At 44.5% G+C, this 27003-nt stretch overlaps 1 protein-coding gene across 2 annotated transcripts in view; it reads right to left on the bottom strand.

Moving 5' to 3' along the window:
* Positions 1 to 27003, bottom strand: part of PAQR3 (progestin and adipoQ receptor family member 3) — a 70505-nt gene that overhangs the window by 7353 nt on the left and 36149 nt on the right. For both annotated transcript variants that reach the window (XM_068112414.2, XM_068112415.2), the window contains exons 2-6: positions 13344 to 13574; positions 12787 to 12949; positions 9982 to 10137; positions 9610 to 9819; positions 2693 to 2783 (exon numbers count right to left, since the gene is read on the bottom strand). In XM_068112414.2, coding sequence (XP_067968515.1) covers positions 2693 to 2783; positions 9610 to 9819; positions 9982 to 10137; positions 12787 to 12949; positions 13344 to 13543 — 820 coding nt within the window. In that variant the 5' untranslated portion in view covers positions 13544 to 13574. The remainder of the gene's footprint in view (positions 1 to 2692; positions 2784 to 9609; positions 9820 to 9981; positions 10138 to 12786; positions 12950 to 13343; positions 13575 to 27003) is intronic.

Here is a 27003-nt window from a genome sequence, read left to right as displayed (position 1 = left end):
TGGGCTGAGTGAGTTGCAAACCTCCCTAAACCGGTCCCCTGGCATAGGCTCCGTTCAATCAAAAAAGCATTCACGCCTCTCGATAATGCCACCAAATCATGGAGATGTGTTGATCGGATCAGGAAGAACTCATGCCCTGAATCGAGGAGCCAATTGGGCAACTGTGGGAGGAGTTGCGCATCAGGGGCCAAAAATAAAAGCGCTAGTAATTTTTTGCTTGGGTCGGTGTTCGGTTGTCAATCAGGAATGCTTTCCACATTCCTCACCTCACCTCACCTCTGGCGATAGACGGCTCTGCGCAAATTGCGGTGCCAATGTTCTGGACATGATTAGATTTCACATAATCAATTTCACACAATCGAATCATGTGAAAGGCAGATTGATTGATTGCTTAGATAATATCGCATCACATGATTTGGTTGCTTGGCCGAAGATAATATCTGTCACGTGACTGCCTTGGCATGTCATTCGCCCACCACAGATGTTTCAATCTGCACAGTAACGTGATGTTGGGCGCAGGACCCAACTGGGAATCTCTGTAGTGGAGGGCTGACGTGGTCACTAGATAACCGGATCCAAACTGGGCAACCGGGTCGGACTGCATGACATACATTGGTGTCCAGAGTGTGGGACTGAACGAGAGGTACGAGTGATAGTGCCTCAAAGCAAAATTGCAGAGCGCACGGTGAACTCGAAAATTTTTTATAAGCTCACTACAATGTCAGGTTGAGGTGAGCAGGACCGGGAGGGTGCAAGTTGGCTAGACGCTGTCGCAACCCAAACAGACGTTGTTGAGGAAGGATATCTGGAGGAAGAGGTGGAATCCCCTCTTAATGCCTGGTAGCCCTTCTGATTCCTCACAAATGAACAAGCGACCAGAAATAGCAGGGCCCTATTGCCACAAAGCAGTAGGCTGGCTTCGCTGGCTCAGCTCGCCATGAGCTGACAATTTGAGACCATGATTAGCAGGCTGGGTAATGACATGCAAGCTGGGCAGACTAAGGCAAAGGCGAGCCAAGCTGAGCTGGTGGACATGCTGGGCAAGGAGCTACAGACCGAGCTAGTGGCTGTTCACATGGAGCAGTGGAAAATAGTGGAGGATGTGGCGTGCGTATGGGGCACACAACACGAAAAGGTGGCCAGTCAGGCCAGGGCTTCAGAAGGGATTAGAAGCACTGACAGGAGAGTAACGAAAGAGGGAAAAGTTGGGAGTAGAAGGGTAAAATAAACAGCACCTGTATGCAGGGGTAAAAGAAAGGAACACAGAGATAGATTAATGTAAAACCAAAGCAGAAAACGAACAAGTATGGGGGGGGGGGGGGGGGGCAATGAAAACAAAAGTGAGTTTGAGATAGTGATAGAGCGTAGGTTATTTTTAGTGCCAGTATAGAAAAAATATGTAGGAAGAAGCACGTGCAGGGGAAAATTTGTGTTGGTCCATGCGATCCCCCTCCCAATCCTCTCTTCGAACATAGTGAAGGTTTGTTGACAACTTGATGACAAAAGCCCATATGGAAAAAAACAAGTTATGGCATAGAGCCAAAGACAGATGCGCATACACACAGCTGATGAGGGTCGAAATTGATTCAAAGAAACCATTAAAATATCAGGGTTTAAAAGAGATTAGGAATTTGTGACTGATGAATGAAATGAATATGAATGAATGAATGATCGTTTTAAGGCCATTTTCCCCGCTGGAGCGGGGGTTAGCCTTGCGGGCCCCATGACAATCATGGTTCCCTGTTTGAGGCAATGTTTTTATGGCCGGATGCCCTTCCTGACGCCAACGCTGAGTCACACTCTTACGATACGCAGGGATACGGTGTACCTATTCTAAACCGGGGTACACACCGGGATCATTCATCCCAGCAAGCTGGTACTCAAATTGCAGACCTCGGAAGGATGACAGGCTGAGTCAACCCCCCTGGCGTTAATTCAGCGATCGACCGGGATTCGAACCCAGGATCCTAGGATCCCAACCCGGCACCCTAACCGCTAAGCCAACGCCAGGCTAGTATGACTGATGAGACTGCAGATTTTCAGACAGACATTTCCATAAGAACTCATGGTCTACTAATGTTCTAAAAATGTTCTGTGAATGTTCTATGAATGTTCTGGTATTTTAGGTCAAAGGGTAATTTTGTCTCCTTATGCCCTACCCGGAAGGGACTATAGGTTTGCTCTGTGTCTGTCCGTCCAACCTGTGTTTTTACCTGCACTTTTTTCCATACCCTTTAACATATGCAACTGAAACTTGGTGCATGGCTTTATTATGGCAAGTTACAAAACAAGTTTGAGTTTCGAGGCGTTTCACCATCTTTTCACGGAGTTATGTCCTTTTTGCTTGGACCAAGAACATTCATTTGGGACAGGTAGGGGACATGTATTGCAAAGCAATTCTCCCTCTTGTTGTAAATGTGTAAGACGTTCTCCATGAGAACGACATCACTGCAAAATGCATTACAAAAAAATAAATAAAGGCAAAAACCATCCTCCATGCCAAAAGGATGACGGTCCTTGAATTCCTCAACCTGCGACGAGGTTTAATCACAACTGGGAAAACCTCTTTCTGCTGCATATTAAGTGTGCAATAATTGTTTATTTTTGCATATAAACGCAGGTTTAGGAAAAAGGTGAACTATGTGTGTCAGCGTTTTGTGGAAAGAAATAAAAAGAAGAATAAGATCCATACCAGGGAAGTAGCATTCAGGAAACTTGCTGGAGAATAACAGCAATGCAAAGCCAGCCATTATGTACATAACTGTTAATCGTGGCAGGAACTCCTATGATGGAACACACACACAACTACTATTATTTCTACAACTCAAAAAACATGATGCCTATGATAAAATATTTCTGCTGTCTCAACGATCAACAATTCATAATATCATTAGCAAATGAAAAATATAAATTAGCCAAAAACATTCAGCATCCCTTTTTTGCATACAAAACCAAGTCTCATGGAAGAGTTAGAAAACAGAACGGATCAGGATGCAACAACAAAAAAATGAACAGCAGAAAGAGAGGGGGAAATGCCAACAGCAGGGTTGAAGGACAAAATAGACAGACTGACAAATAAGGAATGCAGGTAAGAATGAGGGGTAGGGAAGGATGCAGAGATGGACAAAGCAAAGACTCAGGAATACTGGAGCAATATTGGAGCAAAGTCTCAGGAAGGAAAAACTCGAAAAAAAATTGAGGAAGGGAGAAGTATGGGTTGGACATATTGGGGATAGAAAGCCTCATGGTTTTGGATTGGGGATGATCTGAGATGGTGGTGTACAAAAAAACCCCAAAAAAACACCTTTAGAGGCCATTTTTCCCCGCAAGCGGGGGTTGGCCTTTTTCGGGGACCGTGGTTGTTGTTGTTTTTCGGTCCCCTTTTTTGAAGCAATGTTTTACGGCCGGATGCCCTTCCTGCCGCCAACCCTTTTTGTCGCCTTTTTACGACAAGCAGGGAATTACCAGTGAACTGGTACTCAATTTGCCGACCTCGGAAGGATGACAGGCTAAGTCAACCCCCCTGGCGTTAATTCAGCGATCGACCGGGATTCGAACCCAGGATCCTAGGATCCGAAGCTGGCACCCTAGCCGCTAGCCCAACACCAAGGATTGTACAGCTGTCTTGAAAACCTGCAGGGAAGAATGAGATGGGAGAGAATGTGGAAGTTCGTTCTAGAAGCAGGAAAAAAAGAGGAACGAAGGAGTGGAGACCCTGAACATAAACTTAACTAAAAAGCATTCACTGCAATAATACTTCAACATTTTCGCCATCATGGAAAACTGTGAGGACCTCATTCCAGAGTACCTCAACTTCATCAAGGGTGTCGTGGATTCTGAGGACCTGCCCCTTAATATATCTCGGGAGATGCGCGAGGGGAGGCCATTGATGACGAACTGCGCCGGGGGATGCTGATTGTGAACGAACTGCGTGGGGAGCGCTCGATTGATTGTCACGTTGTTGGAGCGACCTGCGCGAGGGTACCCTCTGAGACGAACGTTGGGCGAGAGAGCGTTGGCAAGAAGATTACGTACGCGGCATCCCAGTCCCCCACATAATTATAAGGTCCGGTCACGCGCCAACGACACGCGAAGCTGCCTGCCATTATTCGCGGCGGACCGGCCGGAGCCTGGAACCATCTGCTTGGACCCTTATCTTCCTTCCCACCACCACCACCCCATTCGTGTAAGTGTGTTTGTATTGTCCTGGGCGTGTGATAATATAAGACTGTATAACGTTGCCCTATGTCCTTTTATTTCCTTCTTTTGTATATTCTTGCCTTTCGTTTCCTCTTTTAGTGCAGTCAATAAATCATATTTGTTCTTTCCTTACCTTTTGGTTTCCTCTCGTCCGATCGTCTTTGTCTTTTCCCCATTGAATATCGGTGGCACGATATAGGAATCGCTCAGAATCGGGTTAGTCTTTCTGCTAACGGCTCGAGCTTCGATTGCTAAACCGCTCGGCAAAATTCCATCTTGTCTGTGGCTCGGGCAGAAGTAGCGCCCTGCTTTGCGGCGAGGTTGGCGAAGGTATCTGTGAACCCATTGTCCAGTCACATTGGTCAATCTGAAACCCGCAAAGGAGCGCGATATCTTCGAGGACTCGGACGGCCAGCTTAAAAGACGAGGGGATTAACAACCCCTCGGTAAGGGGAGCGCCCTAATTCGAGATCCGCAACAATTGGTTGTGTTTCGTTGTAATCCGCAACAGTTTTCCATGATTGTGGGAGATATGTTGAAGGCAGCAGGAAGTTGGGGTGTGAAGAGAATGACAGAGATCTGTAAGCTGGCGGTGAAAGAAGGCCGCATTCCAGTGGATTGGGAACTGAGCACCCTCGTCCCTCTATACAAGGGGAAAGGTGACCCTCTGGAGTGTGGCTCGTACCGAGCGATAAAGTTATTGGAGTATGGAATGAAGGTATTGGAAAGGGTGTTGGAGAGGAGGATAAGGAAGAAAGTGTAGATCGACGAAATGCAGTTTGGATTTATGCCAGGAAGAGGAACGACAGACACGCTTTTCATTGTGAGGCAGTTGCAGGAGAAGTACATGGAGAAGAGGAGGAAATTGTTTCTTGGGTTTGTTGATCTGGAGAAAGCATTCGATAGGGTTCACGCAAAGTATTGACATGGGCAATGAGGAAGTTAGGAGTGGAGGAATGGTTGATCAGAGTAGTGATGGCAATGTACGAGAGGGTGCGCACAACTGTAAGGACAAAAGACAGGAACAGTGGTGAGTTTGAGGCGAAGGTGGGAGTGCATCAGGGGTCGGTACTAAGTCCACTACTATTTGTAGCTGTGATGGAGGTGCTGGCTCAGAACGTAAAGGAGGGTTTACCGTGGGAGTTGTTGTATGCAGATGATCTGGTGTTGATTGCGGAAAGTATGGATGGACTGAAGGAAAAGATGAACAAGTGGAAGGAATGTATGGAGACAAAAGGTCTGAAGGTGAATATCGGAAAGACGAAGGTGATGGCAAGTGGTAAAGCATGTGGTGAGGTGGAAAGAACTGGGAAGTGGCCCTGTGCTGTGTGCAGGAAGGGTGTCGGAGTGAACTCCATTCAAGGTACAATGTGCACTGAGTGGGTTCATCAAAAATGTCGTGGTCTGAGAGGGTCATTAACCAGTGTGGCAGCTACATTCAAATGTAAGGTGTGCACAGAGGGAGCTGCAGATGGAGGAAATGTTGAGTTGGATCTTGGAGACGGCATGAAGCTGAAAGGTGTGAAAACATTTTGCTACCTCTGAGACATGCTGAATGGAGAAGGTGGATCAGACTCGGCAACGGTTGCTCGAGTGAGATGTGCATGGAAGAAGTTTCGGGAACTGAGTGGCGTGCTGATGAGGAGGGGAGTGTCGTTGAAGCTGAAGGGAAAGGTGTATGCTGCATGTGTGAGAAGTGTTATGATTTATGGGAGCGAGACATGGGTAATGAACGTAGAGCAGCAACGAAGGTTGGAAAGGGTGGAAATGCAAATGGTTCGATGGATGTGCGGAGTATCGTTGAGAGAGAGAGGAAGACAAATGATGAATTGCGAAAAATGATGGGAATAGAGCCTGTGATTGATGCGGTGAAGAGGAACAGGTTGAGATGGTTTCGTCATGTGTTGAGGATGGATGAAAGTGACTGGTTGAGAAGAGTGATGGAAATGAATGTAGAAGGAAGTAGAGGAAGGGGAAGACCGAGAAAGACTTGGCTAAAGATGGTGGAAGAAGAAATGCGGGCAAGGGGGTTAACAAGGAGAGATGCAGAAAATAGGGCAAGATGGAGAAGATTGTCATGGGGACCGCAAGGCTAACCCCCACTTTAGCAGGGAAAATGGCCTTAAAATGCATGTTGTTGTTGTTGTTGTTGTATTTTCGCCATCATATTCGCAGCGTAAAACTGCACGTGACGTCATAAATCCCCACATTTCCCACCTCAAGCAAACTGCAAAATTTCCACCAGGAATGACCCAATATCAAATTTTGAGTTAAAACTAGAACGGTACTCTTCGTTGTCGCAATGTCAACCGATATGCCTCTTCCCATATTGTTACATCATTATGTTTCTGTTCTCAAGTATCACATTTTTACCAGACATGACCTCTGACCCCGTAATCGAATCATTTCATATTTGCATCATAATATATACTTATACCAAGTTTGGTCAAAATGCAATCACTAGTTCACAAGTTAGCTTCGTAACATAATATTTACCTCATGGGACCTCTTGACTGCATAATCTAATCAGTTAATCTTTGCATCATTATACATACTTACACCAAGTTTAACTTAGATCCCTTCAGCAGTTCTTAAGTTATCGTGGTAAGGAAAACCCATCACGGATGGACAGACAGCCGGATGGGAAACCTGAAAACATAATGCCTCCGGCGACTTCATCAGGAGAGACATAAAAAAATCTTCTTCTAACAGCCTTCAATCTGAATTATGTTAGAAATCAGGATTTTGACCGTTTAACCATGCCCCAGTGGGTGGGGCCAAATGTGATACTGCTCTCACGCCTTCTTTCCATATGGTGACCATAACTACCAAGTTTGGTGAATTTCTGCCCAACCGGTTCGCAGGTATCGTGACGGACATACAGAATTGATTACAATATCTCCCCCGTTTGTTTCCAAAAAGCGTGGGGATAATTACCCAAACTTTTGCACAGTACAGCACACGCACACACACACACACACACACACACACAATTTTTATCCTATTACATGATATACATTAAAATGGAATCCACAGTGAGTCTTGTGGCAGGGGTTGGGCACATTTGAAGGATGGGTACGTTCTAGTCCGTTAAGGTAATTAATATAAATTTACAGGTCTGGCAGGTATGTTCTAGTGCGTTAAGGTAATTCATATAAATTTACAGGTCTGGCGGGTATGTTCTAGCCCGTTAAGGTAATTAACAGAAGTTTGCAGGTCTGTCATCGCATCAGTTGCATTTATTTCTGCACATGCACTATTTGCACAGCCTGTGGGTGTAGTTGGGTATTTGCCAAACATAGTTTTGTTTGTTTGATTAATATTGGCTTTGGATCACATCCGATGCAAGACATGGCAAAACATTCTGACCCATAACACAAATTCTGACCCAGCCGGTGCCATAAATGGTGAACGTCCGAGATAGGCCAAAGCCACCCAGATGACCAAGCCAGCTCAAGGTCGACAGCATTTCCACGAGTGTGGATACATGTCACAGGCAAGAAGCACGTTATAGTAACATTATTGAAAATAATTCCCCCGTATAAATTTTGCATTTAAGAACTCTGGACGAATGCAGCTTGTTATTTTCACATAGAACAGACCAATTCAACTTTCTGCGATTACCCAATTGCCACTGCTAATTATCACTTATAGGGTCACTTCACTATAAAACTTAATGTTATCTTATTTCCTTGAGCTTCACTCATGTCTTCAAAATAGTCTGATGCTATAATGATGAAGCACCAGTGTTTCACATTTTTCATATGCAGTCTCTGCTCGGCTGTGTATGTCATGTCACCTGTCACTTCAGCATTTACACCACAGGGTGTTTCCCCAAGATGCTTGTTGCTGGCTGTGTTTACAACTGAAGGATGTAGTTTGATGAAATATACAGTGGAACCTTGACTTACGAGTGTACCAACTTACGAGTTTTCCGAGATACGAGCCGTCGCTCGGGCGGTTTATTGCTTTGAGATGCGAGCCGAGATCTGAGTTACGAGCTTACGCCACCCGCCACCAGGTGGGTTCCGGTCACGTGGTTATCTTGCCGTGCAAGCATATCTGCCGTATATCGCTGCTGTTTTGTTTTCGCATTTTGGTTATTTTGGAGCTTACGCCAGCCGCCACCAGGTGGGTTCCGGTCACGTGGTTATCTTGCCGTGCAAGCATATCTGCCGTATATCGCTGCTGTTTTGTTTTCGCATTTTGGTTATTTTGGAGCTTACGCCACCCGCCACCAGGTGGGTTCCGGTCACGTGGTTATCTTGCCGTGCAAGCATATCTGCCGTATATCGCTGCTGTTTTGTTTTCGCATTTTGGTTATTTTGGAGCTTACGCCACCCGCCACCAGGTGGGTTCCGGTCACGTGGTTATCTTGCCGTGCAAGCATATCTGCCGTATATCGCTGCTGTTTTGTTTTCGCATGTTGGTTATTTTGGAGCTTACGCCAGCCGCCACCAGGTGGGTTCCGGTCACGTGGTTATCTTGCCGTGCAAGCATATCTGCCGTATATCGCTGCTGTTTTGTTTTCGCATGTTGGTTATTTTGGAAAATTTCTTAGTTTTAACCATGGGTCCTAAGTAATTGAGTGCCAAGGGCAGTACTGAGAAGAAGAAGAGGATGATGTGCTTGGATATAAAACACGCAATCGTCGAAAAACATGAGCGAGGTGTGCGTGTTGTCGACTTGGTGAGGCAGATGTGAAGGCAGCTGAAGATTTTATTATAACTTTTGCCGAACTGATAGAAGCCGAACGATACATCCCCCAGCAAATCTTCAACTGTGACGAGACAGGGCTCTTCTGGAAAAAGATGCCGAGGAGGACGTATATAACGGCAGAGGAGAAGAGCATGCCAGGCCACAACTTGTTCAGAGTGCCGGCGATAGCTCGCCTTCTCTTTGTGGAAGACACGGTGAGATCCTTAACATCCAACAACTAATGGGACGCAAACGGGGCGCCCAGTTTAGCGGTACACACATTGATGAATCACCCTGCCTGTGAAACACCGACATGACAGGTTATAGCTGGGTCGGGATTCAAACCCAGGCTGGACAGTTTAGAGTCAAGTGTGCGTACCTCCAGTCCAGGCCATCCTGCCAACTTGTATGCTGCATACAGGTGAAATATAAAGCGCGAGATATTTTTATATATACTGCATATTAAAAAAAAAAATTGGTGTGGTTTTTGGCGGGCTGGAACGGATTAATAGCATTTCAATGCATTTTAATGGGGAAATTTGATTTGAGAAACGAGCAAATTGAGTTACGAGCTCGGTCACAGAACGAATTAAACTCGTAAGTCAAGGTTCCACTGTAGTTTAATCTTTTCTTATGAAAGATCAATCGATATTTGTTCCGGGAGTAGATGCCTTTAAAGTAACTTTCAATCATCAAAATACCAGTGCTAACCTGCACAATGGGCGCTTCCAACCCTCCGCTTAGTATCACCCAGTGGGCTGCGAGAACGAGTCCAACTAGGCCCATCAACACAAATAGGGCCATGGGGGATGACGGTAGTGAACGGCTACCAAGTGCTGAATGAAAGGATGGGTGAAGTGTCAGCACAAATATGGCTCCTGTAGACCCCAGCACCATAAGGAGATATACCCGATGCCAAAACTAGAGACAAGAAAGTGAGGAAAACATAAAAAATTGGTAAAAAAACAACAAAGTTCAGAGATTTCAAAACAAATTCCAATGTCAACAGATTTGTAGATGACTGATGTAAATGAATTATTATGACCATGATGTTTACACAACATCAATAACAATGTAACTCACCGGGTGGCAGTAAAATCCAAAATAAATGGCTGGAAGGAAACAACCCAACAGGCCAAAGGCAATCCCAGCATGATCTATAGACAGCCACCGCCGAACCACCTGCTCGGAACGATGAGCACAGAACAGGTGGTAGCCAGCTGAAAACAGCATGCACACCTGGCCAAAAGTAAATTTAATTAGCCACAACTAGGACAAGGTAAGCAAACAAATACAATGTACAATCCAACAAAGATAATAAATTTGTTACATGTATTATAGCAATTACAATGATCAGTTACATCATCATGAATAATGGTCATGTCAAACAGTGAATGGCAAAACAAGAAGACGTTATGCAGAGCACGATAGTTGTAAAATCCACCCCTCCCACCAAAAGAAAGTTGCCATGGATACATCAAATTTTCCATTTCATTAACATTAACATTGAGGATATTAATCAAAGCTCGAGAGCCTGGTGTTGGCTTAGCGGTTAGGGTGCCGGCTTGGGATCCTCGGTTCGAATCCCGGTCGATTGCTGAATTAACGCCAGGGGGGTTGACTCAGCCTGTCATCCTTCTGAGGTCGGCAAATTGAGTACCAGCTCACTGGTCATTCCCTGTGTGTCGCAAGAGGTGACCAACAGGGTTGGCGGCAGGAAGAGCATCCGGCCATAAAACATTGCTTCAAAAAGGGGACCACGGTGCCCGAAAAAGGCCAACCCCTGCTCTGCGGGGAAAAATGGCCTCTAAAGGTGGTTCATTTTTTTGTATATTAATCAAAGCTCGGTTCAATTAGATTAAAATGGATGATTTTTTCAGATGGAAATTGATGGCATTAGAAGTTTGACTTTGAGTTGACCTTTGACCTCAAAATAGTTACTTCTCCAATTCAGTGATGCATTATGCAATTGCTGTTTAATTCTCAAATCAATCGGATGAAAAATCAATGATTTTTCAGATGAAAATTCATTATTTTGAAAGATTGACCTCGAGTTGACCTTTGACGTTTTGACCTCAAAAATAGTTGGTTTCCCAATTTGGTGACTCAATATGCAAATGCTGCTTAATTTTCAAGTCAATCGGATGCAAAAATGACAATGTCAGAAATCACCTCAAGATGTCCTTTGACTTTTTTTTTTGTTCAACCTTTGTGCATGCTTTGACACTAATTTTATAAAAATCAATCTACGGTTGCCGCGGAATCTGCCCCTCAACCGCACCCCCCTCCCCACCCCCTCCCTGGCTTCGAGAAGGTCCAAAATAACCCAGCCTGATTGGGATTAAGCTGACATGTCCCTACTTATTACATCAAGATTGGCTACCTAGTCGCACATGGACCATGCTACTCTATACAGTTCTATATGTTCGAAGGTAATCTCTAACCCCTCCTTCCCCCTCACAAACATAACAATATACAATGGAAAATAGTGCAATGAATAGCAATAACAAACGAAAACAAGCCGAGTGCATGGCAGTGCATCTTGATGATAACTCATTGGCCTATAATATGGGCATGGTGAATGCCAGCAGAACAAAAAGCTTTGTCTGGTGAATGTAGGGTATACTTAAGGTACCATAATGGCATCATCATATCACTTTGTGCTTGGTCAAGGAGTTGTTCATCAAGCAAGTGATTAAGGATCATAGCGATCCCGCACCATATGCACTGCAGGAGTGATAAAGGCCTACTATCACATTACTCTTTTATTTACTCCTTTATACAAGTATCCAGCAGGAAAAAATAAATGTAGGCTCATTGAGGAGCTAAACGACAGAAGGCAGCAGGTTCATAGACAGGGAATCTGAGGGGAACAGGAAGAAAATATATATCATCATGCAAGTGACAAAAGTAGTGCTGGCAGGATGGACTAGGGCCTAGGCTCTCGAGGTACACACTTGACTCTAACCCTGGGTTTGAATCTCGCAACAGCGATACACTGTCATCCAGGTGTTTCACAGGCAGATTGATTCATCAATGTCAGTGCCATCCCTCGGATGGATGTTAAACGGCTGTCCCATCTGCCAGCATTAGTTTATGGACATTAAAGATCCCACGGTATCCTTCATGAAGAGTAGGCAAGTATTCGCCGTCGCCATGGCCAAATTCCAAATTCCTGCCGTAACCAGCAGGGGGCACTGCATCAGCGGCACAGCCGCAGTCACAACAATGATGCAAATCTGCAGCCACAGGCTGCACAAAAAATGGATGAAGTGACATATATGAAAGGGATGGAGGAGGAGGGGGAGTCCGCAGGGCAGGGGGCAGGTGGATGGGGTCCGGAGCAACAGCAAACATCTATTGTGTCACAACAGCTGATTAAAATCCAACTGATTAAAATCCAACATTAGAATGGAAATATCTGGTATGACTACATTGTAAAAGCGGTCGATCTATCGTGAAACAGCAGTGGATGATCAGTACAAAATGACAGACGTCAGATCGCAGAAAGTCGATTTGGAATATTGTATTTACACTTGTAAAATCTATATTTTGTGCATTGGGTTAAGATTGCAGCTCATTGCACCCACAAAATAGGCAAATACCATTGTTGCAGGTTACTGCCGAGTAAACAGTTCACTTCTATGATTCAATCGGAGGATAATGTACAAATTGCATTTCCAGAATTATCATCTTAATTGATGCATTGCAGGATAAAACAACATCTTCAAGGTTGAAGTTCCAAGTCCAACATTTCATTTTGATGAAGTGATAATTTGAAACATTCTCAATTTGAAGAAGATTTGCGGCGAATGGAAGGGTAAAAGGGAGTGGAGGAGGAGGATGCCACTTGAAGGAAAGGGAGGAGAGAAACGACGTGCGGTGTACCTGAAAGCAGAAGAGAAAAAGTGCGTGTATTATATGGTCATTCAAAGATGCTTGTACAGAGGGAAGGACGAATATTCCATCGTAAACAGCAAAGCCCAGGAAAAGACAGAAGCCAAGAAGGTGACTCCAGATATTTCCCGAGTCATTTGACATGACCCATAAGCTGTCCAAAATGAGAAAGAAAACATGCCTTAGAATATTTACTCTTGTTAGCAAAGCACGAGCTGTGAACAAGGAGGAATTGACAAAGCAATCCAGGAACAACTTAACTCTTGGCATAGGGCAAGATTGGCACATCAAGCATATCGTACATGAATTGGTTTATTAATCTCTTCCAATACCAGGGAGTTTCACACTTTAAATGATTTATGTATGCAAAGTATAAATAATAAATACAATTATTACTTCGCACAATTTGGGACAGAAATATCCTTGTTAACAAGTCTTGGCTAGTAAACAGAACTGCAACAATATTTGGTTGAGACTATATATATGTATAATCATACACGTTTCATTGATAGCAGGTGAAGCTCGTTTTAGCTATACAAAATGCCGACCTTTTGATGCAGAGTCGAGAGGGAAGGAATGCCCGATAGCCATCTGTAATGTAGGGGTTTCCTTTGAGGTGCCATGGTATCTGCTCATAGGTGTACAAACGGACAGTGCGTGGAGCGAGGACTGGCCAGTAACCACCTAGTTCAACCACACCCAGCCCTGTCCATAGTCCGCCCTTTTGAGCAACTCCTGGCATGAGCATTACCCAAACAGGATCACGTTACTCACGCTTTCTGCAAAACAACAGCTCAGTTAAGCACAAAACAGAGGGGGTGGGGGTGGGGAGGAAGGGGGAAGATAAATTACATATTGCATTTGATAGAAAATAAACTAAAACTTATCTTCATAGCAAGTAAGCATCTACATAATAATACGCTTGTTCGCCCATCCATGTGTAACACTCCTTTCCACCCGTTAGTTGAACAGCTTGCCTGACTCCACCCACCATATGAGAAGCCAAAAACATTTTCAGATCTGTCACATTCACAATCACCATTGCCTCCCTATAAGTTTTCCCTTTAGTGTAAAACGACTAAAGCAACTGTTAAAACTAAGGCTGTGCAGTGTGCATGTTCACGGAAAAAATTATAAATGTTGACAAAAATCTAAACATGTACACATTCCGTTGCTAATTTATACTAAAAAACGAGCTGTACTCTAAATCCAGTTTCCACCTATCTGTCCGTTAAGGGTGCTATTTATGCCACCAGCCTATCGGATCAGTTCCCTCCAGGAACCGAAGAGAGGCGGTACCTGCAAATATTTTTTTGATATATAGCCAGGCAGCTTAGCAAATGGATGTGGACATTCTGGGCAAAAGCATTAAATTTTCCCCACATGCTACCCATAGCTTTAGCTTTCCATTTTTGGTAGAAACCACTTCCCCCGAATACATTATGGCGGCCATCTTGGATTTTCAAAATGGCCGCCATGTAAAAACTTATATCTATCAATATCTTAGCTTCTAAGCCACTTAAGATCATAATATTGGTGTCTAAACATACATTTTCAGGGTCAAGGAATACAACTATACCATTTAGGATAGTGTCAGATTGGTTATTTGGTCAAAAATAAAATAAGGCTTGGTTATTTTCAGGGGTTTTTTTTCAGGCGGAACAGTTCCATCAACATAGAGGAAAGAAAAGTTAAGTGACAGTAAAACAGATGGAGAAGTTAAGTGACATGTTTTATAGGATGATTATTTCATTAGAAATTAATAATTTCATATATTTTCAGGTTGACTAGCATGATGGATTGGAACATGTGCTTGATCTGTCAAGAAAAGACTACAGAGCTTCTGAAATGCACACTCAATGCACAAAGAAGCGGGGGGACAAGTGTTACGTGGTCCCCTCGGTGACTACCTGGTCTCGGTGACCCCCGGACCGTGAGAGGACCTTCGCCAGCAAGTAGTATTATATATATGCGCTTTCGCAACGCAATCCCTATGAATTCCACCCAAGAGAAAACTGATGTTCAAGGATATATTTCAATGGTAATGATACCATACAATTTCAATGATACAACCACGGAGATTTTCCCCGAGCAATCAATAGCAAACAACCATCAACAATTCCCAATCCACAATCAATCCCCTATATGATTAAGATGGCCATCTTATATATGTGTGTTCACTTCGGTACTCACGACCCCCTTTTGGTCTCTGCCCCTCACAATGTCTCTGGGCCCCTCCTGACCAAGATACTGGTCGGCGTCGCCGCACTCGGGCGGTTGAACGAACCCCGGGTGGACGTTTTTCCACCGGGCAGGTATCGTACCAGGCACCGCGGCTGTAGCCCCTCGTGGCCACGCGAAGCGGGTACGGTAGAGCAAGCCAAAAGCCCCACGCCGCTTGCAAGGCGCGTTAGGCCCCAACGGGCGACCCGCACGCGTCTGTTTAGACGGTGCCGCGAACGGTGCCAGACGCGGGGTCGATGCACGGCCCCACGTCAACTTGACGTCTCCACCGGGCAGGTACACGTCCCGGTAACTCCTCTCGCCAGACGGGCTTCGGAACGCCGCTTTTCCACGCAGCGCAAGGTCGATCCCACCTTTTGTCGGAGCGGGGCGAGGAAGAAAAAGAATACCCGTCCCTTTTCTTCCTCGTGTCTTTTTTTCTTCCGTTTCCGGTCACTTCCGTTTCCGGACACTTTTTCAGAAGGGCTCCTGAGCCTCCAACCACAACAACCCTTAATCTACTACACACGGATAAGCAAAGACCTGAATGGTAATTTACATACATTCACATAAATATGTAACACAAGTCAGAACCATACAGTTCCTTCCTGAATAACGTTAATTATTTCAGAGCCCTGGGCACATTGCCAGTGGTGCTCAACTTTGGAGAAGACATGACTGTAGGTGGACCAGTCCAAAACCAGGGTGCATGGCACAAATCTTGCTATGTCAAGTTCAGCAAAGATAATATGGAGAGAGCTACCAAAAAGCGTGACAAGGATGACGCTGCAGAGAGCAGCACTTCTGGGGTTAAACGGCCTCGGCGCCAGTCGATTGACAAAATGGTCTGTCTGTTTTGTCATCTAGAGGATGTACACCTACATTAATTTAGAACACTTGGAGCTGATGAGACCATAAGACAGATGGCTACTGAGCTGCAGGAAACAGAGTTAATGGCTAGAATAGAAGGTGGTGATCTCATAGCACTCAAGGCAAAATATCATCTGCAGTGCTTAACAGAACTACGGAAGCGCTACAGATCACTGATGCGGCAAAATGAGCAGGAATCGGGAGGCTCTTCTGATGAAAAGAAGATAAAGGCAAGAGCACTTGTAGAGCTCTTTACCCATGTATAAAACTGTGTGGAAGATGGGACCTTCTACTTCAAATTTTCGGTCTTGCATCAGCTGTATGAAAACCACGTACGATACCTTGGTGTTGATAAGGAGACTAACAGAACCCGATTCAAGGAGAAAGTTATAGCACAAGATAGTGCGCAAAGATATTGTCAGCTACAAAGGTTTCCACTTTGATGGCAAATTTCCTTCTGGTTGTCAACAAGGATTAGTGCCATCTACTCTCAAGTCCCTTGTGTCTATGCTGTTGAGTGGTGCTGACCTGAAAGACCAAGATTCCACAGACTCGCAGGCAAACCTCACAGTCTCTCAGATCATTCTCTTCAACTTCAAGAAACATGCGTCGACTTCTGCTAAGTGTCGGCATTCCCTGGATAGGGACCCACCATTGCCGCTGTACATCGTTATGAAGATTCACACAGAGACCAGGTCGAAAAAGATCATCACACAGCTATATGACTTGGGTCTCAGTGTAAGCTATGACAGAGTTCTTCAGCTTGAGAGCCAGCTTGCGACTGCTGTCTGTGAGAACTTTCAGGACAAAGGAGCTGTGGTTCCTGCTCAGCTGTGACCTGGACTGTTTACAGTTGGTGCGCTTGACAACTTGGATCATAATCCTTCAAGTACAACTGCTGAGGCCATGGTCCCATAGAGCCTGCGTTGGTATACGATGGTCTACGATGGTCGGATCGTGGAGCATCGTGGAGCCCATCCTGCGTCGACGTACGATTTTGTGGCCATCGAAGGTTGGAAAATCATCTTTTGAAATGTTCAAAAGATGGTTTACGATGGTCAACGTTGTAGACCATCGTACGACCGTCGTACGACCACGTGAGGCAATCGTACGACCACGTAGATAACTTTAATCTGTCCACAAGTAAATGCCAGACACGTACGATATCGTACGACAATCCTGCGAAGACGCAGGATAATCCTGCGTCCTCGTAGCTACTTTGGGGGTATATAAACCCCAGCCATCAGCCATCACTTCATCATCATTAGCTCATGCTGACTTGTTCAGAGTGATCATCATGGCGTTGATTCCACCCCAGAGGCTGAGGAGGCGTCAAGAGCAAGATGACGTTGATGTTGACATGATCGCTATAGCTGTTCTGCTGAGGAGGCGTCAAGATCAAAGAAGAAGAAGACAGTTTTGGGTGCGGCCCTGGATAGTCAGGCGAGAGTTGTTCGGCACGTATTATAGCACGGCACGTATCCTCACTGCCACGTGGCCCTCCAACCAGGAGAAGTTGGTGAGGACCCACTTGTTCCTACTCGTGACGTGGGTTTTTCCCGACCTGGACTTCACGTTATTGCAGCCCCTCCACCTCCCATAATAACTCCTCTGTGTGGTGAACCATGTACGTAGATTCTTCCCAACCAGATCCAGCCCAACAAATGTCTTTGCCTCATCATTCAGCAGCCGCTCCTTCATCTCAGTCTGCTTGAAATCCTTTCTGGTTTTATCCCAAAAGACTGGGTGTTCCGAAAACCACTCTGCCAGCTCGGTCTCCTGTTCCTCCGTCAAAAGGTCTGACACGGATGTTGTCTGCACAGGCCTGGTCTTCCTTTTCTTGGCTGGGCCGGCCGCTATTATTATCTCCTCATCACCGTCACTGTGCTAGTCACTCTGGTCAGGGTCTCCCCGGTGGTCTCCCTCCGCCTCTGCCTCTCCCTGCTGAATCAGGTCTTGTTCTTCTGGGTCTTCCTCCACAACAGGTGCCGGCTGCCTCCCCTTGTCCTTGCCCTTGCCCTTGCCACCTTTTGGAGCCATCTTCTTTTATCTTCAAATAGTTGTGTACTGAACTGAAAGTGGAATTGAACTGAATTATATACCATCCTGTGATGACTCACGACGTCGTACGACCGTCGTACGACCACGTGAGACAATTGTGGGCCTATCGCAAGATGTTTGTGCGACGTCGTACGACTTTATCGAGCTATATCGGAAGCTATATCATACGATAACGCACGTCATCGTGCAATGGTCGTACTGGGTCTTCCTCCACAACAGGTGCCGGCTGCCTCCCCTTGTCCTTGCCCTTGCCACCTTTTGGAGCCATCTTCTTTTATCTTCAAATAGTTGTGTACTGAACTGAAAGTGGAATTGAACTGAATTATATACCATCCTGTGATGACTCATGACGTCGTACGACCGTCGTACGACCACGTGAGACAATTGTGGGCCTATCGCAAGATGTTTGTGCGACGTCGTACGACTTTATCGAGCTATATCGGAAGCTATATCATACGATAACGCACGTCATCGTGCAATGGTCGTACTGGGTCTTCCTCCACAACAGGTGCCGGCTGCCTCCCCTTGTCCTTGCCCTTGCCACCTTTTGGAGTCATCTTCTTTTATCTTCAAATAGTTGTGTACTGAACTGAAAGTGGAATTGAACTGAATTATATACCATCCTGTGATGACTCACGACGTCGTTCGACCACGTGAGACAATTGTGGGCCTATCGCAAGATGTTTGTGCGACGTCGTACGACTTTATCGAGCTATATCGGAAGCTATATCATACGATAACGCACGTCATCGTGCAATGGTCGTACTGGGTCTTCCTCCACAACAGGTGCCGGCTGCCTCCCCTTGTCCTTGCCCTTGCCACCTTTTGGAGCCATCTTCTTTTATCTTCAAATAGTTGTGTACTGAACTGAAAGTGGAATTGAACTGAATTATATACCATCCTGTGATGACTCATGACGTCGTACGACCGTCGTACGACCATGTCAGACAATTGTGGGCCTATCGCAAGATGTTTGTGCGACGTCGTACGACTTTATCGAGCTATATCGGAAGCTATATCATACGATAACGCACGTCATCGTGCAATGGTCGTACGACGACATGCGTCGTCGTATGATTGCAATAGCATAATATTTTATTGTCTACAAAATCGTGGGCCATCGTAGGTTTGGGCCATCGTAGCCCATCGTATACCAACACAGGCTCTAAGGGACCGTGGCTTAAGGGGTCATTTCATGGCACAGGCATCAGTCTGTTTCAGTTTCCCACTTCGTCGAATTTGGGAGAGAAGCAGAACGACATTAGACTGCCTTTGGCTGATACCAAGAAGAATCACCAGTTGCCAGACAGCTTCCCCACAGTGCCAGATGTGGCTTTGAAGACAGCAAAAATGTCAGTCCCACAACTGTCAAATGCATCAGCACGAAAAGATGGACAATTGGTAGGCGCACAATTGAAGGAGAAGAGCTGGCTGGAGCATGTTAGACAACAGATGGAGAAAGATGACGTTGAAAAAGGTGACACTATTACCTGGTCAGCATTCCATGCCTCCATGCAAGATGCATCAGCAGATCAGCAAACCACCCTTACACAGCTCTTGCCCCTTTTCTAAGAGAAGGCAGCTACTGCAGCTAAGATCAAGCATGGAATTGATCTACTGCAGCTAAGATCAAGCATGGAATTGATCTACTGCAGCTAAGATCAAGCATGGAATTGATGTGCTGCATTGGGCTACAGAATTTCTCAATCCTGGACAGATACCAGTTATAGCTTTTGATGCACCATTCTATGCTCTTGCCAAGTTCACTCAGTGGAACTGGCCTGACACACAGATAGGATAAGTTCATAGCAATGTTTGGTGCTCATCTGCACATAGAGATGGCGATGTGGAAAACGTTTGGTGAACAGACACAAGCTGCCATTGCATCATCAGGCACCGCCGACTCGTTTCTTAAGGCCTCACATCTGACCAGAACAAGGCACACTCACCAGGTGACTGCTTGTGCACTGGCAAAGCTCCAGGAGGATGCTTTTCTGCACACTGAGGGAACACACAGTGATGAAGCCAAGGAGGAGTGGAGGCAGGAAATGGTACAGAAGTCCAACAATCCAGTACTGGAATACAGTTCTGCAACATGGAACTCCTGGGACCCATCTTCATCAGATCACACCATGAGGGGAATTTTCCTCTGTATGGTGAAAGCCTCAAGGCCTTGGTTCCATGGTTCTTCGCTCTAAACCACCACAATTATGCACGTTGGATTCCAATACACATCCGAGCCATGAAGAGTCTGCCAGCACCCATTCTCAAAGAGTTTAAGGAGCACAGTCACTGGGTCATCCACAAAACCACCAATAGATTCTCGACCATCCCAATCGACCAAGCCCATTAACAAAATAATGAAGCGGTCAAGGGTTCTGGGGGTGAAAATCCTTCAGCCTTCAGGAAATGGATGGTCTCAGGGCCTGAACAAGCAAGGTTACTGAAGGAGTTTGAAGAGGACTACCTCCCAAAAGATAAAGACTCAGATTGTGGTTATCATCATGAAGAGGGATTTTCCACACAGATAAGTTTCAAGGAGCAGGCTGTGAGTCTGGTTCAGGTAATCAATGAGCTGGGAAGCCCTTTCCTTGATGACAGTGATGAGTTACTGGCACGAGACACATGAAATGTTTTGGATGAATCTGTGGTGAACACGGTACGAACAGTACATAATCTAGGAAAGGATCAGTATGCCAAATATTGCAAAGAAGTTATTATTGATCAAACATCCTCCATTCATGAGCCCATTAAGAAGAATGCCCTTCCTCTCTTCAGTTGTCCACGGCCAAAAACCAAACAAGTGGGAAAGATCTCCCAACTCAAGGATGATGTTGTTCTATTCTCTCACCTGTACATCGTGATGCAGCACAGGGCTAGTATTACGAGTACATTCTTCAGCCATGAGAACCATCCTTTCCCCCCTTCCTTCACTATCTGATGATGGAAAATTGCGCTTAGGAAAGAAATGTGATCTGATGAACATTCTGGTCAAAGACACCCACAATGATCCTCCTGATTCCATTGACATGAAGCTTCTTGATGGAGCTGCTGTGGTGCACTTGCTTCCCACTACCAACATTGAGACATTTGATGAGTATGCTGAACGGGTCTTTGTTCCATACATCATAAAACAATTAAACTCCAAAAGAGTTGATAGAGTATGGGACACATACATCCCCAGCAGCATCAAATAATCTACTAGCAAAAAGCGAGGAAAGGGTGTTCGGAGAAAGGTTGTGGGCAAGAACAAGCTCCCAGGAAACTGGGCCGACTTCTTACGTGACCCAGACAACAAACAGGAACTGTTTGCATTCCTTTCCAACAAGATTGCCACTGTGGATTGCCCCAAAGAGAAGGAAATCATCATCACATCACTGTTGTACTTCTGTGCTTACCTCTCTCTCTCCATCTTGTCTCCCACTCCTTTATTGTATGTTTCGTGTATCTGTTATTTTTTTTTGTGATTGATGTTAGCTCTTACACGAGCCTCGATCTTGTATCCAGAAAAAAATAAAAATAAAATAAAAATCACATCTGGTAAAATCACATTCAATGATAAGCGGCACACTGCATCACAATGTACAGCTATTCTTCGAGGAACCGATCGATCCATGGCACCATGTGATCATGAGGAAGCGGACACCAGGCTGCTGATCCACTTACAGGATGCTCTTCAGAATGGCTGTATCAACTGTCTGGTGCGCACTGTTGACACGGATGTAGTGGTGATTCTCATTGGCAAGTTCCATCACCTGATCACCCTGTGCCAAGATGTGAGCATTTGGGTTGCCTTTGGTACGGGCAAGAACTTTACATATCATCACATCAATGATATCTATGAAACCTGGGTAGGGAGAAATCCCTGGCCCTCCCTATCTTTCACAGTTTCACGGGATGCGATACTACATCTGCATTCTTTGGAAGAGGTAAGAGGTCAGCATGGGAGGCTTGGAACTGCTATCACGATGTGACATGTGCCTTTACCTACATGGGCATTCAACCAAATAAGTGTGGCGTACGTGTGTCTGCATTTAAAAAAAAATCATTTTCTCAGCAACCGTTAGTCCCATTGACACAAAACTTTCACCATTGGAGTGCCTCCGCCTGCAGATTTTTTTTATTCACAAGTTTGCCCTCATAGGTCACGTGGTATGGACGCCATCTTGGAAAAAACGCAGCAGCTCTATATCGCCGTAAGAGCTCAATGGAAAAAATTGAAACGTGGCTCATTGTCAAGTTCTCCCAATGGGGAATAAGATATTTTAATGAAGATGTCATCTTCATTACGACATCATAATTCGACAAGTACAACGCTTGATCCAATCAGAATGAAATTTTTATAGCGTAACCCAAAGGGCAAAGTCGTCGAGAACAGTGTTTGTCCGTCTGCATGTCCCCTCAAACATATACTAATCAGAGCTGAGGATCTGGTCACATGACAGGGTGATGTGATGACGTCTGATGTCATTACGGTGGTACGGGGGCTGACTCTCCACACTCCGGCATTTTGATTCCAATTTCGTTCAGGCCGAACATATCGTCGAACCTGTCATATATCACAATCGCCATGTTCTACCTTTACATTTTTCATTCAGTGTGAAACACAAACAAACCGATTGTTAAAATGACCACCAAATATCGAAAGCATCGGCCTTACGTCTCTTTCAACAAAACGGTACGTATAGGCCTTAGGCTTTATGCCTCACCTTTGGACCGTTTCGGACAAATTAAGCCCAAGTTTCTTAATACAGTAGTGTATCGTTTCAGTAGTATCGTTTTTGTAATAGTAATAATAATTATATAGTAAATATGACCATAACACTTTAATCCCAATGTCATGAATACAAAGTTAATGGATTGAAGCGGTGTATGGTTCATGATTCAATGATAAGCGATGTACGGTACTAACAACCGTGGAAATAATGAATTCACCGTGGTTTTTTGATCGCATGTTATTACCCCAATCCTTGTGGGGTATATAGATTACAGTAGATCTTCACTCAGTTCTGTAAGTAAAACTTACCTCACGGATGTCAGATTCCTCCAAATTTCTTTGTTTAATGTTATAAACAGCATTAGCGACTATTTAAAAAAACTAATAATGTGTGTTTGTGGTATATAATTTTTACAAGCCCGGCTACGCCGCTGTTAGACTTTCGGTCTTGTTTTTTCTGCAAGTGTTGGTTCGATAGACAGGAATTTTTCACCATTGGAGCGACTCCTCATGCAGAATTTTTAAAATGATAATTATGACGTCGTAGGTCATGTGGTACAGGCACCATCATGGAAAAACCGAAAAATGTTGCACCTCTCTATCTCTGAAACTACTCCATGGAAAAAAATTAAAACATGGTGCGTTGTCAAGTACTCCGTATGGGGAATAACATATGTTCATGATGATATCATCAGTACCTTCATTATGACGTCATAATTCGACACGTGCAATGCTTCATTCGATCAGTATGAATTGTTTTTTCTCTGCAATTATTGGTCCGATCGTCACGAAATTTTAACCATAGGAGCGCCTCCTCCTGTAGAATTTTTAGTGAAAATTATGATGTCATAGGTCTCATGGTACGGGGGCCATCTTGGAAAAACTTTGCACCAATATATCTCTGAAACCGCTCCATGGAAAAAATTGAAATGTGGCTCATTGTAAGGAACTCTGCATGGGGAATAAGTGGTGTTAACGATGACGCCATTGGTGCCTTGGCTATGACGTCATAATTCGACAGGGACAATGCTTAGTCTGATCAATTTGAAGTTTCTTGAGCATGATCTATTGATCTATGCAATAATTACATATGAGAATGTAAATTTATGATGGCATTGCTCATGTGGTCTTGCAACCATATTGGATCAAATTAAAAAACCCTTAAAAAACAGAACAGTTGGTTCGCACCAAGTTGACTACGCAGGGTTCGCACCAAGTATTCGATGAATACCATCTAGTTATATATGCAACCAAGGCAGTGGGCATGTTATTGCTGTAAACCCAGGTTTTTGGCTTACCTGGAACGAAGTTCAGGGGAGCTTATGCGATGGTGCTTGTCCGTCCGTAAACACTTGAAACTTCTTCTCCGAAACAGCTGATGGGATTGCGACCAAATTTGGCACAAATGATATTTGGCAGAATTAACAAAAATCGGTGTCAAAGGGGGTTTACCAGGGTCAAAGTGCATCCAGGTTTGACCCCCCAAAATAGGAATTTGCTTTTTCCTCTGAAATTACACACACTATTTTGATGAAACTTGACCACAAACTTCATCACCCGTGATGTACCGAAGTTGGTTAACGGCACTAAGAAAAATCTGCCCCTTTGGGGTTCTATGGGGGGTTGCCCCCAAAATAGGTACAGTATTTGCTTTCTTCTCAGAAACTACACACACAATTTCGAGGAAACTTGACCACAACCTTCACCACCCGTGATGTACCAAAGTATGTTCATGGCAATAAAAAAAAATCTGCCTCTTTAGGGTTCTACGTGGGGGGGAGGGGGTTGCCCCATTAAAATAGGTGTTTGTTTTCTTCTCAGAAACTACAAATGCAATTTCGATGAAACTGCACCACAACCTTAATCACCCATGATGTACCAATGTTTGTTCAAGGCATTAGAAAAATTGGGGTCTTATGAGGTATATGGGGGAGGGGGGTTGCCCCCCAAAATAGGTCTTTTGTTTGTTTATTTGTTTTTAAAGTCTTATGATTATGTTAGTATGATTCTACATGCTGCCCTGTCTTCTAGCAACCACTGACATTTGTTTAAAATACCTTTAGTCGGTGCAGTACACCGTTTATTCAACCAGGTGAGCGACAGGGGTATTGCCCCTATGTTTTTGTTTTACGGAGCGACCGAGGCAGCGGTCTTTTGCCTTATACACCGCCAAAATAATTATGTGGCATTCTCTCGAGCAAGGGCTTTTACCACGGAGGTTCCGTCCTTGATATTATCTCTGACTATTTTCTCTTGAACAACCATAAAACCCACGTCATCATAAAGGTCTTTGTCCGAGGAGTACAGGGAATCTCGTGAGGTGATGAAGAAGAGAAAATCTGTCATTATTTACTTGTAATGGTGTGTTTACATGCATCAGCAAGAAGATAATTGGTTTCGGTCGATTATTGGCACAATTAGCCTGGTCATGGTCACTTGAGAGTTGCAATTCCACTGTGTTTCTGCATATCTCGTGGGCTTATGAGTTGAACATGCTGTTGTTGTTCAACTCTCCCAATCTGACCTCAAAACTCAATTTGCTTGAAGTATGCCATAATGTTGGCTCTTTCCTTTTTCAAAAGATATTAATTGGTTTTGTGCTGCGAATAACTGGCTGCTTGTACCTCTGCCGTTAGATAGACCATGAAATACTCAGCAACCCACCACGTCACGTGGATATTGTGTGGCCATTGGCAACTTAAGGGTGGGCGGTCATGATGTTTATTTATTTCCGATTACCGCTAAACACTGGATTTATTTACCTTTTCATGTCTTTCCCAACAGTTATAAACTGCCCCTTTTCAGAAGGCAGGTTTTCCATCTCCTCAAAAGCATAGATTATTTTTCATTCTCTTCACTTCTCTACTTCTTCAGTTATTTTTTGGTTTGTTTCACTTAAGTCATGGCCTTGATGAGAATGATTGTCCTTGACTGAAGCTTATAACATTAAATAAATAAATAAAAAGGCAGTGAATATACTCATGTGTATATACAGACTTGGCATTTAATATGGAATATTTTTTTTGTGGGGGTGAACTTACTTTTCAAGATGACTTAGAACCAAAAGTTCATTGGAATTATGTTGAAATTATTCGAGATTTTGTTAATGTGACCTTTAAAAGAAACAAAAACCACATTTGACATTTCGAAACAAATAAATTGATCCTTGAAAGTGATGTAAACTGATATCGAACTCAATTCATGGACAGTACTGTGTTAAACTTCTGTACGTTTTCCAGAAGTATCTCTTTATTTTGCACATTAGCCAAATTGTTTTTCAACAAAAACAAAAGCTAAATTATGACTGGGATTACGGACAGTAAAATTACAGTTCAGTTCTTCGTGTAACCCCCACGAGCATTCAGGAGAGCACGTACACGTCGAGGCATGCTGTTCACGAGATTTGCAAAGGTTTTGGCCTTGAATCGCTTGCTATGCAGTGACGATAGCCTGCTTGAACCAGTCGTTGGTTGACTAGCCTTCTGGATACAGGCACATTTGTCAGTTGCTGCCACTCAGCCCTAAGCCGATTAGCTGACTTGGTACGGCAATTGCAGACTAACCGGTGCAGCTGGCGATCATCTCTCCTTGTGGTTCTGTGTGGACGTCCTGGCCTCGGTATTAAAGTAGGGACACCCCTATGAGCATTTCGTTTCAGGATCTTTGACACCTGACCTTGAGTGATGCCATACTGCCGAGCAATAGCACGCTGTTTCATGCCAGAATTTCGTAAAGCCACCACTCCATGACAAACAGCATTGTCAAGTTGACGGACCATCTCCAGAGGAAGCGGCAATAACTTTTGTAGACGTGCAGCAGTTGTTTTCCACTAATACAGAACGCAACAACCCTTATATACCCGATTGTGAAGCCAATCGTCAAATGTACCTGTCCTTACATTTTGTCACGCCACCTGTGATATAATCCTGTTATTGACTTCTTGCTGCGAAAGAATCAGTGGCATGGTTCTTTCAACAAAGACATCACCGAAGGGTAAAATAAACTCACCAGATTGATATACTGAGTTTAGAAAGTAAACCCAAGTCAAGAAAAACAAGCGTTACGCCTAGGTCCCCCGTCGGTGAAGTGATGTGAGTTGACAAAGTGGAAGACGCAGAAAACATGCTATGATATGATATTTCGCTCACAAGGTTCAGACATACATGGAGGCGGCCATCTTGGATTTTGACATGGTGACCCAATTTTAAACAGCGTTCTTCCTTGTGCCTAGATACACCCACACACCAGATTAGAAGTTGGTACTTCGCTTATTTTTCAAGATATTCATCTCACAAGGTTCAGACATACATGGCGGCGGCCATCTTAGATTTTAACGT

The sequence above is a fragment of the Myxine glutinosa genome, chromosome 4 (genome assembly GCF_964187855.1).
Source record: "Myxine glutinosa chromosome 4, kmMyxGlut1.1, whole genome shotgun sequence".
In the NCBI taxonomy this organism is placed as follows: domain Eukaryota; kingdom Metazoa; phylum Chordata; class Myxini; order Myxiniformes; family Myxinidae; genus Myxine; species Myxine glutinosa.
Note: the sequence above shows the minus strand (reverse complement) of the source record. Positions and strands in the feature narration are given on the sequence as shown.